This window comes from Euleptes europaea, chromosome 11 (genome assembly GCF_029931775.1).
Source record: "Euleptes europaea isolate rEulEur1 chromosome 11, rEulEur1.hap1, whole genome shotgun sequence".
Classification (NCBI taxonomy): domain Eukaryota; kingdom Metazoa; phylum Chordata; class Lepidosauria; order Squamata; family Sphaerodactylidae; genus Euleptes; species Euleptes europaea.
In genome coordinates, this window is record NC_079322.1 from 58,092,239 (window position 1) to 58,111,286 (window position 19,048).

The window sequence follows — 19,048 nt, forward strand, 5'->3', positions numbered from 1 at the left end:
GAGATGGATTGACTCAATAAAGGAAGCCACACAGCCTTCAATTTGCAAGATCTGAGCAAGGCTGTCAAAGACAGGACATTTTGGAGGACTTTCATTCATAGGGTCGCCATGAGTCGGAAGCGACTTGACGGCACTTAACACACACACCACAACAGTGCTTTGAAATAACATTCATTATAATGTCTTACAAAAAGTTTTGTGCTTTTATTTATTTTTCTATAAGACATCAGTTTTTGAAAATTGGTTAGCAATTGGGGGGGGGGCACAAGACGTTAGCCTTGCCTAAGGCGCAAAAATGACTGGCACCGGCCCTGCCCTTATTGGACGGGGCACACAACAGGGCCGTGAAAGGGCACAGCGCGGAGGGGTCCCAGCCCGCTGATCTGGGCGCTGGCCCCGCCCCCTCCAGAAGCCGCCTAGGTGTGTCCCGCTCCCCCCCCGCCTCTTCCCCGCCGTGTCCCTCCGCTGCCCTCTTCTCTCCCCTCCCTCCCGGCCTCTCTTATTGGCTGGCGCGGTTGGTGAATGGCACGCGCCTGCGGTTGTACTTATAAGAATCCTCGCGTGCCGCCGGCCCTCCGCTCCGGTGCGTCTGCAGCCTCCCTCCGGGGAGTGAGCGCGCGCGCCAGAGGGAGCGCACCGAGCCAAGGGGGCAGCCGCCAGTCCCCCCAGGGCCGGGGGCCGAGCCGGAGCCACCGGAGCCAGCTCGCTGCCCGGGCCCTCGCCTCGCCCGTCCCCGCCGGGGTGTGTGTGTGTGTGTGGTCCCGCGGCCGGCATGGAGGCGGTGCTGCTGGAGCACTTCCCCGCCGGGCTGGACGCCTTCCCGTCGGCGCCCTACTTCGACGACGAGGACTTCTTCAGCGACCCCTCCTCCCGCGACCCGCTGGAGGCCGACGAGCTGCTGGAGGACGAGGAGGCGGACTTCCCGGAGCCGCCCTTCCACGACTGCTGCCGCGCCGGCGCCGGCCAGGGGGGCCCGCCCGACGGCGCCTTCTGCTGCCCGCCCGGGGCGGCGGGCTGCGCCTTCTCGCCGCCCTCCGGCCTGGCCTACGAGTGCTGCGGGCGGGCGGCGTCGGGGAAGGCGCTGAGCGCGGCGCGGCGGCGGCGGCGGGTGCGCTCCGAGGCGGAGCTGCAGCAGCTGCGCCAGGCGGCCAACGTGCGCGAGCGGCGGCGCATGCAGTCCATCAACGACGCCTTCGAGGGGCTGCGCTCGCACATCCCCACCCTGCCCTACGAGAAGCGCCTCTCCAAGGTGGACACGCTGCGTCTGGCCATCGGCTACATCAACTTCCTCAGCGAGCTGGTCCGCTCCGACCTGCCCCTGCGCGGCGCCGGCGGCCAGAGCCCCTGCCAGCCCAAGAAGGTCATCATCTGCCACCGGGGCACAAGTAAGCCAGGGCGCCAGGCGGGACGGGAGCCCTCCTCCTCGGGCCCTCGCGCCTCCCGGAGGTCGGAAAGGCCAGGCTGGCTGAGGGCGGCGCGCTCGCCCGCCAGGGTCGCCCGGGGGGCAGCCCCCTTGAAACGAGACGGCGTGCCCACGCCGCAGCCCCGGTGCGTTGGCACAAGCCATCTCTCCCACGAGAGCCAGCGTGGTGTAGTGGTTAAGAGCGATGGAGTATGATCTGGAGGACCGGGTTGGTTTCCCCACTCCTCCACGCGAAGCCAGCTGGGTGACCTTGGGCTAGTCACAGCTCTCTTCGAGCTCTCTCAGCCCCACCTTCTTCACAGGGTGCCTGTTGTGGGGAGGTGAAGGGAAGGTGATTGTAAGCCGAGTCTCCCTTAAGCGGTAGAGAAAGTCGGCATATAAAAACCAACTCTTCTTCCTTTCCAATCCTTCCTCTCTCTCAAGCGCCCAGGCGCGCCCCCACCTGCGGCGCGCGCCTCTTTTCGGCCCCCGGAAAGGGCCCCCGGGTCGGGACAAGGGAGAAGGCTTCCCCTCGCCCACAGGGTCACCGCCCATGCACGTGGGCACCTCCTGCCCGCAGCCACGGGCTGGCCCCCGCCACTGCGCGTCCTCCTGGACGTAGGCGCCTATCCAAGCCGTCAAGGCAGGGATCGAAATGAAGAAGACCGGAGGGAAGCAGGGTGACAGTCCGGCGTTCTCCGACCTGCTCCGCGCCCGCGCGAACTCTGCGCCTCGGGGGAACCAGAGATAGGAACGGGATCGCTCCCCAGACAGGCGCGCGCAGGAGCGCACTTAAAGCCCCCCTGCAGCAGGCAGGGGCTGAAGTCAGGTCAGGTGCAGGGACTGACACGTCTTTGCAGATACTGAGCGTCCCTGGGCGCCGGAACAAGTAGTAGTTCCATAAATCTGGTTTGGCGCAGATTCAAGAGAGACTCCGGCCATTTATGCACGGGAGGTGTTGCCTTGGGTTTGCTGCTCTCTAGATGCACATTTTCCCCATCCGAATTCTCAAAACTCTGCACGGGGGCTGATTGTTGAGTTTTGAGAATTTGGCTGGAGAAAATGTGCCTCTAGAGAGGAGCAAACCCAAGGCAAAACCTCCCAGGCGTAAATGGCCTCCTGCGATCTAAACCAAGAGCTTCCAAAGGAATGCGCTTTCCGGTCCTGGATTTGAAGGAGCTTCCCGCAACACCCGGCTAGTGAAGCAGTCCTTTCTCAGTGCTAGAGATAGGATTTCTTGCTGCTGGGGCGGGGGAACAGATAGGTAGACAGATCTAGATTCAAACAGATCGCTAAGGGGGAGGGGGCTTCTGGTGCCCACTGCGCGCAATAGGAGCGGAAGGCTGGGGTTAGCGGAGTGGGCTGCTCCAGCTCGGCAGCAGCCAAGAGAGAAGAGCGTTTTGGGTTGGGCCGGGCGGTGCCCCCTTTCCGTGCTTGGCGAGAATACTAACCGCCTGCCTTTCTCTTTGGTCTGTCTCCACCCCAGGATCACCTTCTCCGAGCGACCCAGATTACGGACTTCCTCCTCTGGCTGGACATTCCCTGTCCTGGACTGACGAAAAACAGCTCAAGGAACAAAACATTATAAGGACTGCTAAAGTGTGGACCCCGGAAGACCCCAGAAAGCTAAACAAACAGCCTTCCCTCAACAACATAGAAAACGAGCCCCCCTTTGACTTCCTATCGTAAAACACGAATACTTTCGCCCCTGTAAATAGAATAATCTTTATACATGTACATTTGTACCTAAAGACTTATATTTTTAAAGGTACTCTACAATACAAAAGAAAGGTCTTCTAATGGCAATCAACGTTTTATTTATCTATTTATTTTAGATTTTCTGAATCAGAACTGTCTTTTTGAATGTATAATTTATATAATTTATCTTAATTATAAAATATGCAATAATTTGAGTTCCTCCAGCGGGAAGTTTGGGGCAAATTCTTTGCTGGAAAAAAGAAAGAAAGAAAACGCTTCCCAGAAACTGTGAAGATAATTTATTACCATGTGGTGAATGTGCCAATTATATTGTTATAATAAACTCTGATTAAATCAAAGGTGGTTCCTTTGGAGGAGGAGGGCATGTGTGAAGGAATGGCGAGTGGATGCAGTATGACCAAAGGAGGAAGCAAAAACTATGCGCAAAATCTTGGAGGTGTCCACAGACTCCAAGAAACTATTTCTTGACTCACAGGAGGGTTCAAATGTAATTGTAGTACATCAAGTTTAGGGTACATCCCTCTACTTTCTGTTTAGAGCTGTGCTGCCTCATCTCTCCCTCAAAAATTTCCCATCCCATTTTAGTTACATTATAGGGGTGCCACCTTTCCTGGCAAAAACGCTTCACTGCTACATTTGTGTGTGTGTGTGTGTGTGTGTGGGGGGGGGGTGCTTTTAAAGAACAGAGTCCCAGGTTTTTTTTTAAGTGGTAACCCTATTGTATAGGCTTTGTGCATTACAGCCCTACCTACCAAAGGTCTCCTTCCAGAAGAGTTTGATGGTCTCGGGAAGCAGAATTTCCCCCTTTACTCTGCCCCCTTTGGACTACCTTCCTCTGAGCCCAGGCTTTTGTTCACTACAAGGGAAATGTGGTGTAGTGGTTAAGAGTGGTGGTTTGGAGTGGTGGACTCTGATCTGGAGAACCGGGTTGGATTCCCCACTCCTCCAAATGAGCAACAGACTCTAATCTGGCGAACTGGATGTGTTTCCCCACTCCTACACACGAAGCCAGCTGGGTGACCTTGGACAAGTTACAGCTTTCTTCGAACTCTCTCAGTCCCACCTACCTCACAGGGTGCCTGTTGTGGGGAGGGGAAGGGAAGGTGATTGTAAGACCGTTTGAGTCTCCCTTAACTGGTAGAGAAAGTCGGCATATAAAAACCAACTCTTCTTCTCCCTCTTCTTCTTCTTCTCCCTCTTCTCCCTCTTTGTTATAGTAGTCAGTTTGTACTAGTGTTTTTTTTTTTATTAATGCTGCTGAAAGTACCAGTTTCAATAGATTCGTGTATATTTTTGTCTAAGTGGGGTAGCACTTACAGCACCTTGGACACAATTGGGTACTTTCACACAGCCCAAATAATCCACTTACAATCCACTTTCAGTGCACCTTAACGATTGTGTGCAAGTGGATTTTGCCAGTTCACACAGTAAAATCCACCTTCAAAGTGCATTGAAAGTGGATTGAAAGTGCATTATTTGGGCTGTGTGAAAGTGTCCAATGTCAGACAACTTCCTCCAGGAAACAATCAGGATGGTAGTTTCAGAGGGTAGCCGCGTTGGTCTGCAGTAGAACAGCTGGATGCAATTCCGGAAGCACCTTAGAGACCCAGAGGATGTTCAGGGTATGAGCTTTGGAGCTGGTACCTCCTCTGGCCAAGGGAGTTTTGTCTCTCCAAAGCTCACCCCCTGAAAATCTTGTTGGTCTCTAAGGTGCTAACTGGACTCCTGTCTAGCTAATCAAGACGGTGATGATGATGGTGAGGGGTCTGGAGACCAAGTCCTATGAGGAAAGGTTGAAGGAGCTGGGTATGTTTAGCCTGAAGAGGAGAAGACTGAGAGGGGATATGATAACCACCTTCAAGTACTTGAAGGGCTGTCATATAGAGGAGGGTGCCGAGTTGTTTTCTGTTGCTCAAGAAGGTCGGACCAGAACCAACGGGTTGAAATTAAATCAAAAGAGTTTCCATCTAGACATTAGGAAGAATTTTCTAACAGAGCGGTTCCGCAGTGGAACAGGCTTCCTCGGGAGGTGGTAAGCTCTCCTTTCCTGGAGGTTTTTAAGAAGAGCAATTCTGATTTTGTGACATTAGGGAGGGCATCTTGGCCATCTTCTGGTCACTATGGGTGTGGAGGGGGGAGGTAGTTGTGAATTTCCTGCATTGTGCAGGGGGTTGGACTTGATGGCCCTGGTGGTCCCTTCCAACTCTATGATTCTATGATACATCGTCATCCCAATGAATCTATGGGCTGAAAACAAGCAAACATTCAGACCTCGTGGACAACGCAGAGGTTCCAAAAAGCCTTCATCCTTGCGTTTAATTTAATGCGGGGGAGCTCTTAACTCGGATCATCTACATTGCCTTGGATTTGCCACTCTTTAGATGCACATTTCCCCCATCCAAATTCTCAAAACGCAACAATAAGCCCCCCCATGCAGTTTTGAGAATTCGGATGGGAAAAAAGTAAATCTAGAGAGTGGCAAATCCAAGGCAAAGCTCCCATGAATAAATGGCCTGGACAGATAGATCTTGATTGTTTTTGAAGTAACTTTGGCTATGATGTCTTAGCATCACCAAAATAGTTTTGTAGTCCCAAATTTGAATTTAAGAATATAATAATTACAATAGCTTTTAAGATTTCCTTCGGGGTGGCTGAAAGTGAATGTATTGAAATGTAAATAGTAATTCACGTCCTGCAAACCTGAGACAGCTTGGTGTGGTTACTGGGAGAATTAGACCTGGGATACCCCTCTTCCTTCCTTGATTCATAGGACCAGTTGGACAATTCACTTTCATCCTCAGTTTTCCACGGCCTAGGAGGGCAGTCGTGAGGAGGGCTAGAGAAAGAAGCAACAGCAAAATCCTGCCAATAGCAGAGAGGTTCTGTCATTCTCCTTCATCTAAGCTGTGCTGCCACATGAACACATGAAGCTGCCTTATACTGAATCAGACCCTTGGTCCATCAAAGTCAGTATTGTCTACTCAGACCGGCAGCGGCTCTCCAGGGTCTCAGGCAAGGGTCTTTCCCATCACCTACTTACCTAGTCCCTTTAACTGGAGATGCCAGGGATTGAACTTGGGACCTTCTGCATGCCAAGCAGATGCTCTACCACTGAGCCACTGTGTGTGTGTGTGTATTGTGGTGTGGGGGACTTGTGTTCCTCCCCAGGCCGGCTCATCTGTGTACAAAGCGCCAGTCTCTTTTTCTGAGAAGCGTGGACGGAGGTTTGGGGATAAGGCTCAGACATCAAGAGACTCTCCTGGGAAGGATGACTGGGAGGAAATGGACCATTTCCTCGCGGTGCTGCGAGGCCTTTGTTCGGGGGCAACTCCTTCGTCCGCCCTACTTTAAAAGAGAGCTTTGGACCCCGGAGCCAAGCCGGTAGAGGCCATTTACAGCGCAATCCTAAACAGAGTCACACCCGTCTAAGTCCTCTGGAAAGTCAATGGGCTTAGAAGGGCGTCGCTCTCTTTAGCATTGCACTATAAAGCAGCTTCCTTCCGCACCTGTAACCCTGGCGATGGAGGGGTTAACGCAAGCTTAGTGATATGGGGCGGGGAGGGCGCTGGCTGCTCCGCATACACGCCTCTCCCCGGGGACCTGGGGGTGAGGGGTGGCCGAGAGCATGCCCCGGGGCCGCCGCTGCAGCTTCTGCTCCCGCGGCTGGCCCAGGCCGCAGGTGCGGATTTTCCCGTGGTACCCGCCGCTCGTCAGACGCCAGGGACCGGGCGGGTCCCCCCCGGGGGAGGAGCCCAGATGCCCCTCTCTGATCCGGCGCCCTTCCCAGCGGCCCGGCCAGGGGTGCCCAGGCGGCTGGGAACGGCGCGGCCTCGGAGGGGCCGAGGAGGGGCAATTAGCCCGCGCTCCCGGGGTACTTTGGGGAGCCAATCTGGCGCTCGCCCCATGGCCGGCTAATTGCATTAACCTAGTTAGAGGAGACCCCCTTCCAGTGGCAATTACCGAGGCTCAGCCCCTCTCCCACCTCCGATGGAGTACATAAGAACATAAGAACATAAGAAAGGCCCTGCTGGATCAGACCAAGGCCCATCAAGTCCAGCAGTCTGTTCACACAGTGGCCAATCAGGTGCCTCTAGGAAGGCACTAACAAGACGACTGCAGCAGCACCATCCTGCCTGTGTTCCACTGCACCCAAAAAAGTAAAAAAGCCCCCTCCCTCCTCCCCAAGGAAAACAAAAAAAACAAGGATGGGAGACATGTGCCATTTATGCCTGGGAGGTTTTGCCTTGGATTTGCCACTCTTTAGATGCACTTTCCCCCCATCCATATTCTCAAATGCCCTGACCTGGATGGCCCAGGCTAGCCTGATCTCGTCAGATCTCAGAAGCTAAGCAGGGTCAGCCCTGGTTAGTATTTGGATGGGAGACCACCAAGGAATACCAGGGTTGCTGTGCAGAGGAAGGCACTGGCAAACCACCTCTGTTAGTCTCTTGCCAGGAAAACCCCAAAAGGGGTCGCCATAAGTCGGCTGCGACTTGAAGGCACTTTACACACACACACATATTCTCAAAACTCAACAAGAAGCCCCCATGCAGAGTTTTGAGAATTCAGATGGGGAAAATGTGCATCTAGAGAGTGGAAAATCCAAGGCAAAACCTTCCATGAATAAATGGCCATGCATGGGAGGTTTTGCCTTGGATTTGCCACTCTCATTTCCCCATCTGAATTCTCAAAACTCTTCATGGGGGCTTACTGTTGAGTTTTTAGAATTTGGGTGGGAAACATATGCATCTCAAGAGCGGCAAATCCAAGGCCAACCCTCCCAGGCATAAATGGCCGATCCACAGCAACTCCCAGAACTTTCCGGGCGGGGGAGCCGGAGAGAAAGGGGAGAAGAACCGGACCCTAATTCGATTTCGCCCCGTATTAGGACCTCATTAAACACGGAAAGCCGCCCGGGCACGGCCGCTCGCGGGAGGCATGTCATCTCATTACACTCATTAGAAAGTCAAATAGTCGCAGGGCCGGGGCGCCGGTGGCTGGCCGTCGTGGCAGGGCCGGTCCCCTTTCGCCCCTGGGAGGGGGCGTTGGTGTACCCGGGGAGGCCTCCGCCTCCGTCGGACGTGCTACTGCGCCACTGCACGATCCGAACATTGCACGCATTGTTAGGGGGGCACCTTTTTCTGCGGCCGTGCCACTTGTGTGTGTGTGTGTGTGTGCGGTTTTTTTTTTTTTGTCATTCAATGCCTCCTCACGTCCTTTAGTACGGTGCTGATCAAGCGGAAGAGCCGAGCTCCGCATGGGAAACACCCGGGTCTCTATCTTGTCACTCTCCTGTCTTGACTTGGCAAGTCCCTTTAAAAGGCAACCTTCAAAGAGACTGACGGGCTCTTTTGCCGGGACCCCCTCGCCCATTCAACCGAGCTGCAGAAGCCCTCGAGATAAAAACACACACACACACACACACACACACACACACATTTATACAGGGGTTGTTTGTCCAGGAGGAGATCCCAGCCACGTTGCTGTGAAGGCTTGGAGGAGGCAGGAGGAAACTCTCGAGAAATGTAGCAGCAGTTTTTTTGGGGGGGGGGGGGGCTGTGTGTGTATGTGTGTGTGTGGGGGGGTAATATTTTGCTTGGCACTGGAAGAACCAGCGTGTGGGCTTGCATGATTGACAGCTATTCAACTCTTTGAAATCGGCCTCCCCTCTCTCCTCCAACCCCCCCTTCAGAACAACAATAACAATATTCATAGATCGGCTCCCTCCCTTTAGGCTCGTGGGTTATACCGAAATGAATTATGCATCCCTCGGCCCCCTCCCCTCGGGCAGTCTGATCGGAAGTCAGTAACATTCAAGCGATTCAAGGCAGATTATGAGAGGGAGGGCATCTTGGCCATCTTCAGGGCATGGAGTAGGGGTCACCGGGGGTGTGTGGGGGAGATAGTTGTGAATTTCCTGCATTGTGCAGGGGGTTGGACTAGATGACCCTGGTGGTCCCTTCCAACTCTATGATTCTATGACCTGCATCATTTCCCCCTACTCTGAAAACAACCCAGCTGAGAATTCGGGGTTCAGGAAATGCCAGCGATCTGGTCGCCCAAAACCCCACCTCTGTCGGCAACGTCCCTTAAAGTCTTTGCAAAGCAGCCCTTAGACTGGCAGCGGGAAAGACCTGGCGGCAGGAAGGTGGGATCACGGCGAATGATACCGCTCCTGGTGATGCTCCATCCCTTGGGGAGCTGAGCTGCCTGCCCAGCGTGGTCGGGAGCGGCTTGCCGCTTCAGCAGGCCTCGCCGAGCGCTGCCTTGCCCGGGCCCCTCCCCCTCCCGTAGTGGAAATGCGCCCTGGCCCTGCAGATCCGGTGATTTATGTTAAAAACAAAAAAGCCAAGCCATCTCCCGAGGCCGCTGACATCTTTAGAGGGAGCCTCCTCAGCTCGCCCCCCCCCCCGCCTGGTTTCATCAGACCGTCCTGGCCCTTGAGACCAATGGCAATTGTGATGCCCCTTAAATCCCATTGAAAAGACGATTTAGCCATAGAAAACGCTGGCGGGGAGAAAAGGAGACTATTAAACCCCCCAAGGCATCAATCTCCTCGGCCCCAAAGTGCAGGAAAGGTATGGGAAAAGGGAACGGTGCTCCCGCCAGCCAAGGCAGGGCGCAGAGAGGACTGAGAACCTGCTCCCTTGGGATTCCCAGGCTTTCTAATCTGCCAATATTCGGATTAAGGCCCCCATAATATATGGGGTGTGAAACCTCGGCTAGGCATGAACTCATCCCATTTTCATTAAGGTCTCTTTTGCAGGGGCATCGGGGACCAGCTGCCAGGATGAACAAACACCAGTTGAGTGTCCCTGGTAAATCTCCCTTTCTCCCCCTCCCCTCTCCCCCTTTCCCCAAGCCCTGTGGAAACGGGCCCGCTCTCATTCCACAACAAATTGCATTTTCGAGACCTGGAAGCATGGGGAGGCAGCGATTCCCACGACGGGATGTGAGGCCTGGCCAACAGGTGTTCGGATTTGGCCGAGGCAGATAGGGAAACCCAGGGAGGGCGAGCGTCGCTGCCAGCAAAAAGGAGGCGCCTCTTGCTTTTTACATGGCGTGGAAGCCGCAGACAATCGAAATGATATCTTTATTGCTAGGTTCATGTCCTGGGCATATCAATCCCTGTCGGGTTTCTCTCGGATGCACCTGGTATTTCAAACTTGTCCTTTTTGTGTTCCTGGGTGCCGGGGCTGCAGCTGCCTAAAACAAGCAAAGAGGCAGAGGGGCCCTCACAATGTCTCCAAGACGTGTTGGCATGGTTTGCTTGTCTTTAATGTACCATTAAGCATTGTCTTGACACAATATGGGAACTGTAAAGCATGATGTGTGCAATAATAAAACACATTTTCTACGATGCACTTTGCAGGGGAAGCTGGGATGCAGGCAAACAAACAGGCCCAAGTTTTGTTTTATTTTTTTGTGTGTGTCTCAGCCTTCAACCGGCAATTAAACTTAAGACCGCTGCTTTCCCCCCCTTCTTCCCTGATCAGCCAATTAAATTTTATGTCTCCTAATTTTTCACACAGAGGGGGAAAAAAGTCTCCGTGCCGGCCTCTAAAGACATTGATTTTCTTGCTATCACCTGGCGTTCAGACCTTAGTTCCATTTATCAAGAAGAGGAACGTCAAGCGTTGCATAAAGTGACTCTGTTACCATACGGCTCTCACCATCCTGGCCTATTGTTTTCCCTTGTTAATAACTCATTACCAGGATTTAACAAATCCACCATTACATATGTTTTGTGTCTCCCATATTTTGATCCGTACGATTAAGCAGATGTTACGATTGAAAATTGAAAAGTCCAAGGCTACTCTCGGCTGAAAGAAAGAGGGCAAGCCTCAAACAACGAGCTAACAATGAGATGCTGAAGATCTTCAGAAAAACATTTACGACCAATAAACAGACTCCAACCTGCTCCATTTCAACCATTGTGTGCCTGGGGGGAATAATTAAGTTTAATAGGGAATAGGTCTGCGGGGTTTTCAATGCCAAGATCACAGGTGCGGGGTGGCATGCTGAATGATTCGCCTGATTTTTGCCAAGCTCAAGGGCCCTTCTCCGGGACTTGTGAGCAGGGGGGAAAACATTGTCATGTCTTTCAATTCGCAGCATTACTTTTAAGGCGAACAAAGGGGCGGAGGGGCGGGGGGGGCGGCTGAGTGGCTGGCGCGGCGAATGAGGCGCGCGCGGCTGCACAAGAGAGCGGCCCTCTTCGGCGGAGCGCGCCGCCGGCTTGGTGCGCAGGGGCCTCCCCGGGCCGCCTCGCAGCCTCGCTGCCCGCCCCCCCAGCCGCCCCCCCCGGCTTCAGTCCGCCCTCAGCCTCGTCCGGGGAGCCCCCCGGAGCCCCCGGCCAGGCTCCCGAGCGCTCGCAGGCCGGCGCCCGGGCGCGAAGCGGCTCTGCGGCCCGCTTGGCCAAAGTGTCCCCAAACTGCGGCGCGAGCGTCTGGGGAGGGAACCCCGGCTGGAGACGCGCATGCGCCCCGCCTCTCTTTTGCCCCTCCGGGGCCCAGGGGAGCCGGCGAGGAGCCCGGCCGGGGGCCCCCGGGGCGGGGAGGAGCCCCCGCGGGAGCCTCGGCCCCCTTCGGCCGGGTTGCGAGGGCCTGAGGGGCTGGGAAGGGGCCGCCAAGGAAGGCTCTCCGCCCGGCCCGGCCTCGTTGCGCATGGAGGTCTCCAAGAGGGGTCCCGCCAAGGCGGCCCGGCGCGAGGCCGGGGCGCGCGGGGGAAAGGCGGGCGGGCGGCTGCGGGCACCCCGAGGGGGCGGCTGAGGGGGGCCAACCTCGCGTGGCCGCCCGGGCCCGCCCCCCGGCCGCCCGGCCGCCCGCCGAAGGGAGAAGAGCCGGGGGCCCCGGGCGGGAACCGTGTCGCAGGCGCTCGCCGCCGCCTCTGCGCCCAGCCCGGCCACGAGGCCACGCGGCTCGCCGGCTGCAGGCGCCCAGGGCCGGGCCGCCTCCTCCTTGACCTTAGCCCAGACCCGGGAGCCCCGCTGGGCCTCCGGGCCGTGCCGACAGGGCCTTCCCCCTCGCCTCCCGGCGCACCTGCTCTGAGGCAACTTGTTGCGCCCAGCGCGCTGCCAGGCCGCCGCTTTCCCGCACCGAGGGCGGCGGAGGCGCGCGGCCCTGGCCGGCCCAGGGCCCGAAGCAGGCCGTCCGGGCTGGGCGAGGGAGCGTGGGGGCGAACCCCTGCCCTCCAAGGGCCCTGGCCCGCGTCCGGGGAGAGGCGCCTCCGCGGGCCTCGGCTGCTGCGCCGGGCTTCTGCTCCAAGCGGCCCTGGAGCTGGGACCTGGGGCGAGCGGGGCGGCACTTCGAGGCGACCAGGGGAGGAAGACGGGCCTGGCGAGGGCCCGAGGGGGCTGGGGCGGCCCGCCGAGTGCGTCCGCCGAGCCCCTGCCCCTCGCCAAGGCCCCTCGCGGCCTTGGGACGGGCGCACCCCGCCGGAGTCAACGTGGCCCGTGGGGAGGCGGTGGCCTTCCCTCCCAATTAAAGCGATCGCCCCTGAATAGCTGGAGCGCGTCTCGGTCGCCCCTGACGGAGCCTTATGGCGCTGGGGCTTGGCTGAGTGTTTGCAGGGACAGAGACGAGGAAGGAAGGGCGGGGGGGGGGGGGAGGGAGGGAGCCTTCTTTTGTGGCTCCGGCCAAGAGAGGAAGAAATGCAAACAGACGAGGGGGAAAGGCCCTTGCCAAGGGGAGAAGGGCGCTCGCCTGGCCGGCGTCCGTTCCCCCCGCGGATCGTGCTTTGGCGAAAGGGCACTTCCGTTAGCAACAGGCCGTTTCCACGTTGGCGCAAAGCATTCGGGACTTTGTCAAACTTTGTTTTGTGGGAGGCGGCTCCTTTGGCCAGGCGCTCAATGGGCACCCGCCCCAAGCGTCGAGAGCGGCCCCCCCCTTCCTTGCCGGCGCTTTCAAGAAAAACTTGAATAGTTGTCAAAGTGGAGGAGGCAAAGAGGGGGGAGAAGGGGTTCAGGGGGAAAAAAACACCCTTGAAAAGTCTTGGAAATGGGTAGATTTTGCAGGTGTAGAGGGACATTAACAACCATGCCCAGTGTGTGCTCCCCCAGTGGGGCGAGTGTGACAGGGACAGCTGGCTCCGTTTTCCTTGTGAAAACCCCCCCTCGGTGGACCATACACAACGACAGTGACCTTTCTGCAGGGGGAACCAGAGCCGGCCCTTTGACTGAATTAGTCACAAAGACGTCTTGCTATGACTTTTGTTCCTCACCAAAGCCAAGAAATATTGCGCTTAATATGAGAAGGATTGTCCCCAGCTTTCTCGTGCTCCTCCAAGAAATATGACCGCTCTGATTTAAGAGAGCTCGTTTCTCTTCTTCACCGCCTCCCCCCCTTCTTCTCTCGCCCCCCCCCCCCAAGACCTGGGGATGAGACGGCCGCACTTTGTACAGCAAGCTTCTTTCCAAAGGAGCGCTCCCCGTCTGAGTGTGCAGAGGCGAATTTATCAATCTTTTCATGATCTGACAATACTTGGAAATACATCATTGTCAGGTGGGGGTGGCTTGATAGATTAGCCGGAGGCGTCGGGGCCCTTTTCCAAGGTCAAGTTGAAGATTCTTGTTTGCTGTTTAACTGAAGTTTGTTAAAGAGTCGAACAATGCCCGCGTGTTAACTCGCCTCTTGTTCTGGGATGGAATCCTCTCTAGGGATAGAGATGGGTGGGGGGAGGCAATTTTTATCTCCTCTTGCGCACTTCAGAAAGAATGGACAGTTAAATATCAGAAACGCCTGAAATTAAAGATGATCCGAGGAAAGCTAATATAAAATAAAAGTCGGTGTGCCATAAGGCCAAGACATTTTCCCTTGAGCAAGGTGCCAAAGTTTATCTTTCGCTTCCCACACTCTCACACAGAGTACCTTTCTTGCCCACATGCCTCGGGGAGATTTCTTTTTACGAGTTGGATTCCCAAACGCCTGTTTGCAGCAGGACAGCGGTGGAAGGCAACTGCTGCCAAAGGCTCACTTTTTTCTTGTTTTTTTACTAGCCTTGAACCTGTTGTCTAAAGGAACTCTTTGAACTTTCCTTTGCTGTCCCTTAAAACGTTTTCTTTCGCCACTTTGCAGACTTTTTTGGCGTTAGTCTGGGTTCCACCAACTGGTTTCCTCTGGCTCAGAGATGATTGATGCTTGTTTTGTTATTCAGCCCAACTTTTATTTACCTTGCGGGGGAAAAAATATTCGGAGGACCCAATGTGATAAATTACAGATATGCAAATCACATTGAATGGTCTTGTAAGTGTGTCTCGCTGGAGCTGAATGCGGCCTTGCAAGCCGGTCTGTGCGCACTCTGGACCCCAGGGAGCTGATCAAAGCACCCATTCTCTTTCATCCCCAGTATTCTCCTCCAAACTATTTCGATACAATATGTTTCCATGATGCCCTTAATGGGCTTGGGACACAGAACTCATTACAACCTAGCTAGTTCTGCCGACCCCTTTGTCCAGAGGCAGAAAGTTAAAGAGAGAGAGAAAGGGGGGAGTTGGGAGGGGGAGAGCCTCTGCCAGTTGCCAGCTTTCAGAAATGCTAAAGCATGCGTCATTTTTCACGAGGTCTCGTTTTGATATCCTCAAAAGACAAACTATGAAACCGGCTTGGCCTTTTCTGGCATTAATTACGCTGCTGTCCAGGCGATCTGTTTTTCCTATTATATGCATTTCTCAGCAGGGATTATTTTGCAAGACTTTTATTTTTTTGCAGCTGCTAGTTAAACTATGAATGCGTTTTTTTATCAGTATGGGAAAGAACATAACAAGCAATGTTGTTGTTGTGGATGCTCTTGTTTAAAAGTTCTTGTTTCATCTCTGGGGAAACGAGTCTAGATTGTCGCCTGGTTTTAAAATCTAATTTTTAAAAAAATCTTCTTCGTCTTGTAAGATCACACCATTTATTTGTCAGAACCTGGAGCTTCTGATTTTGGAGTAATTTCGTCTTTTTCTGATGTAAAAAAATATCCAAACTGATCTATCAAGCCAATTCCCTATGAAAAGCCTGACTTTACTAAAGCCAACAGCTAGGTTTTTCTACCACTTAGCTACAACCCCTTACTTTAGCTGCACTTTTCAAGCCTCTAGTGGAGTTAATGTGTGAACATGATTGCATGAAAATAAGGCTGTGTGTGTACACACGTACACGCTATCTATAGCTGTGGCAGACCAATGATGGCGTGCACGTGTGGACTCTGAACTCTTGCTCTTTTCTACACATGGAGCAGATCATGCAGGATCATGACAGATCAAACATGACAAGGAAACTTTTTCATCGGCTAATACCACTTTGAATGCAATGTTTTTCAACTGGGCAAATTCACATGAACACCAGCCAGTCGTGGGGTGCTGATTAAAGCATTACTGAGTGGGACCTCCTCTGATTTACTTGCGTGTGTGAATCAGTCTTAAGTTCTTTTTAAGTAACTGGGACATTGACTCCAGCGTATAAGAAGGTGCTTAAAGTGTGCCCTTTGAATGGAGGTGTTTGGATGCACCTATCCTAAATTCTATTTAAGTCAGGGACAAAGATTGCACTCTTCACATCACTGGTCTTCACAATGCCTTGTGGGATACGTCATTCCTAACCGTTTTACAAAGGGGTAAGAAGTACCAAGAACGAAAGAAAAGAAAAATAATGACCTGCCCTAGGCACCCTAATGAACTGAGTTTTGAACCCAGTTCCATGTCAAACTTTCTAGGAATTGCCTTCTTGTTAGATAAAGGTTCCAGGCATCGCTTGAATAACCCTGCAACGCATCAGCCGCTTGTTTAGGCAGCTTTGCTGGTGTTTCTCCAAGAAAACCCATCAGCTCAATTTCTCTGGTAGGTATTGCGAGGAGCGTTTGTTTCTGGGGTTGATTGGTTGGTGGAAAATGGCTGGCAGCCAGTTCTGGGAAAGGTTCCAGCCCTGACTCCGATTAACCCTCTCTGGTGAAACTCTGCTGGAAACCAACTCACCAGCCATTGCCATTAATCTACTTACTAATTAAGCCAATTCATTTCTAAAGGAGAAAATTTCCTTTCTTTGGCCCAAGTGCTGGGAGGAAATTTGAAAGAAACGCCAAACTGTGTAACTGTAATTCAGCCAGGGGACTGCTAAAACAAGGTTGTTGATATATAGCAGGAGATTGAAACCAAGTTTCTAGGGCAACAATCCTTTGGAAGAGCCGGTGGCACACAGAGCAGGAGCTGTTGGCTGAAGAATGGCAGTGTTACAGCAGACCATTGTGTGAATGGGCATGGGGGGAAAAGCCATTTCTCCCAAACACAACCTCTGAGCATTTCCCCGATGCCTGGGTTTAGAGCTCTGGACTTGGTGCCTTGTGGGGTTGCCAACAGCCTGGAGGGAGAAAGGGGCTTCGTATTTGGAAGTGGGCATCTAAAGCTTTACATAGCAAGGACGTAAACAGCATCCCACCCAGCTTCTATCAAAGGAATGGGACATTTGTTTCTCCAGGTTGTTGGCAACCCTCATGCCCTAAGCCCATTGGTTCTCTTTTTGGTTAATTACTGGGCAGCAGAGGGAAGGGGGAATGTTTTAATATTGTGTCTCTGAGGTGTAAAAGCGATTTTAAAAAGTTAGATTGGAGTCCAGTCCTTAGAGAACAACAAGAGTTTCAGAGTGTAAGCTTTTGAGAGTCAAAGCTCCCTTCATCAGACACAGTAGAAAATAATTGGAAGTCTGATTTTTAAAAGGAACTGAATACATAATTTGTAAAGTTGGAGGTACACAGGCTTTGCCTAACAGGAGCCCCGTGGGGCAGAGTGGTAAGCTGCAGTACCGCAGTCAAAGCTCTGCTCACAACTAGAGTTGTGCAATAATAATAATAATAATAGGGAAATTTCAGGCTTGGGTTTATTGGGCCCGGTTTTTTTGGGTAAACCCAAAATATGCCGAATACCCATACTGGTAAATATGGGTATTCGGCTTATTTCCGGGTTCACCGGAAAAATTCGGGCCCATTTATGGGGATTTATTTTGGAAGCTCCTGGGGGGCATTTTTTGAGGTAGAGCCCCCAAATTCACAGCATAACTTGAAGGGACTCTCCTTGCACAGCCCCTGAAGTCTGGTGAAGATTGGGTCCGGCGGTCTGATTTTATGGGGTCTGGAAGGGGTCACCCCCCTCCATAGAGAAGCATTGTAAACTTTACCATACTTCTCTGTGGGGGAGGGGGTGACCCCTTCCAGACCCCATAAAATTGGACCCCCTGACCCAATCTTAACCAAACATCAGGGGTTGTGCAAGGAGAGTCCCTTCAAGCTATGCTGTGAGTTTGGGGGCTCTACCTAAAAAAAAAAAAAAAATGCCCTCCAGAGAATTTTAAAAGTACTTACAATGTAGACTTGTATAATGGCCGCCCGTCTGCTTCCTTCCCCATGGTTGATTGCTAGGTTGCTGTCAATTATGGGAAACTGAGTTTTCCCATGGTTGTAATGGCTGCTTCATCCCTCCCTTTGTCAATGGTCAAGGAACGTCACGTTGCACAGATTCAGGTACGCTCTTCGTGATCACTTTATATGACTCATGAATAAGAGTTTACATTGGGCAGAAGTTTTGAAGTTAAACCCTAAAATAATTGAAGCCCTTGCTGGAAATAACACTCAATCTGTTAACTTAAACTGAAATCAGTCATTTTTTAAGTGATTGCTAAGATAAAACACAAGGATATATTTTTTTTAACATTTCCGAATTCCGCCCACCATAAAGAATGAAATCATCCAATGTGCCTTTGGTTCTGCCTGGGTAACCACTGGAGGGAATGAGGACATAAATCGTGCTTCCAGTGCTACTACGGGTGAGTAACTATTCTCATCTCAACATACATGGTGTCCATATGTGCAGGGTGGTGAAGACTAGAACCCAATTCACGCACGTGTGATGACGTGCAACACTCAGTGATTGAATGACAGGAGGCCACTGAGGACATACCATCATTAGGGTTGCTGACTACCTGGAGGAAAAAAAGACTTGTTGCTTTAATGTAGGCTTAATGAAATTTACTCATTGATGTTGTTTACCTTTATCCCATGAAAAAGCTTCATCTGCCCATTCCCACACATTAAGCTTATATTAAAGGGATGTTGTTTTCCTCCTGGCCTGTTGGCCACCTTAACCATTACCAAGAGAACTTTCACGTTGACCTTTTGATGGTCTTTTTGTACTGATTCAACTGCCAATTATGAAGGGTACTTAAGCTCCTGAAAAACTCAAGTGATGAACTTTTGCATGAGAACCAGCCCTGGATTTAGGTGGGTCAGCAGCAGCCATCCAACTTGTTAAAACAGCCACTGCAGAGGGATTCTTCTGTTGCAAAACTGCGATTTAGTGGCAGCAAGGTCTTGCAAAAACTGGGTTTACAAAATTCACTTTAAGATTCCAAGAAAGGTGACAAGGGGAGGGGGGCTAGGGAGAGACAATGCCAAGGATCCCGGTCACCCTGGTCAAAGCGCCACTGAGGTACAATGGCAAACTCAACGGCCCCTTTATTGAGCTGAAGGGAAGGGGGACATGTCACTGTGTCTTAACCCACCTTCCATCAGAGGGCTTTTCTGAAGATAAAAGAGAGAAGATCACATACACTGCCCAGAGCCCCCTGGAGGAAGAAGTAATATACAAACATGAAGCATGGGATAAACGTAGGGCACACACAGAGAGAACCAACACTGTATGAACAGCGTTGTGGGATTTGGCGGGCCTGGGTAATGTGGGGAGGGGCCAGAGGGAATGTTTTTCTGAAGTCTTGCAAGCCTGGTTCCAAATCCCAATTTTAACTTTACAACAGATATTTTACGATATCTTGGAGACACAAAGTTGATTGGTGATTGAAGTCAACCTCTTTATTCAGGACCAGCACACTGCATTACAAATGTAACTCGGAGCTATTTCTCTGAGGGAATTGGACAAACTGCTAGCAAAAAAGAGGGATC

The 19,048-nt window shown here is 52.7% G+C and overlaps 1 protein-coding gene across 1 annotated transcript; it reads left to right on the forward strand.

Moving 5' to 3' along the window:
- Positions 1–772: 772 nt before the first annotated feature.
- PTF1A (pancreas associated transcription factor 1a) lies at positions 773–3,091 on the forward strand. The gene is made up of 2 exons (XM_056857818.1): positions 773–1,385; positions 2,889–3,091. The coding sequence occupies exons 1-2, from the start codon at positions 773–775 to the stop codon at positions 3,089–3,091; spliced, it is 816 nt and encodes a 271-aa protein (XP_056713796.1).
- Positions 3,092–19,048: the final 15,957 nt, after the last annotated feature.

What these genes read in the sequence shown, in the direction of transcription:
- PTF1A (XM_056857818.1), top strand. Translation starts at nt 773, where the DNA reads ATGGAGGCGGTGCTGCTGGAGCACTTCCCCGCCGGGCTGGACGCCTTC. An exon ending in CATCTGCCACCGGGGCACAA is followed by an intron (nt 1,386 to 2,888) that starts GTAAGCCAGGGC and finishes TCTCCACCCCAG; the next exon opens with GATCACCTTCTCCGAGCGAC.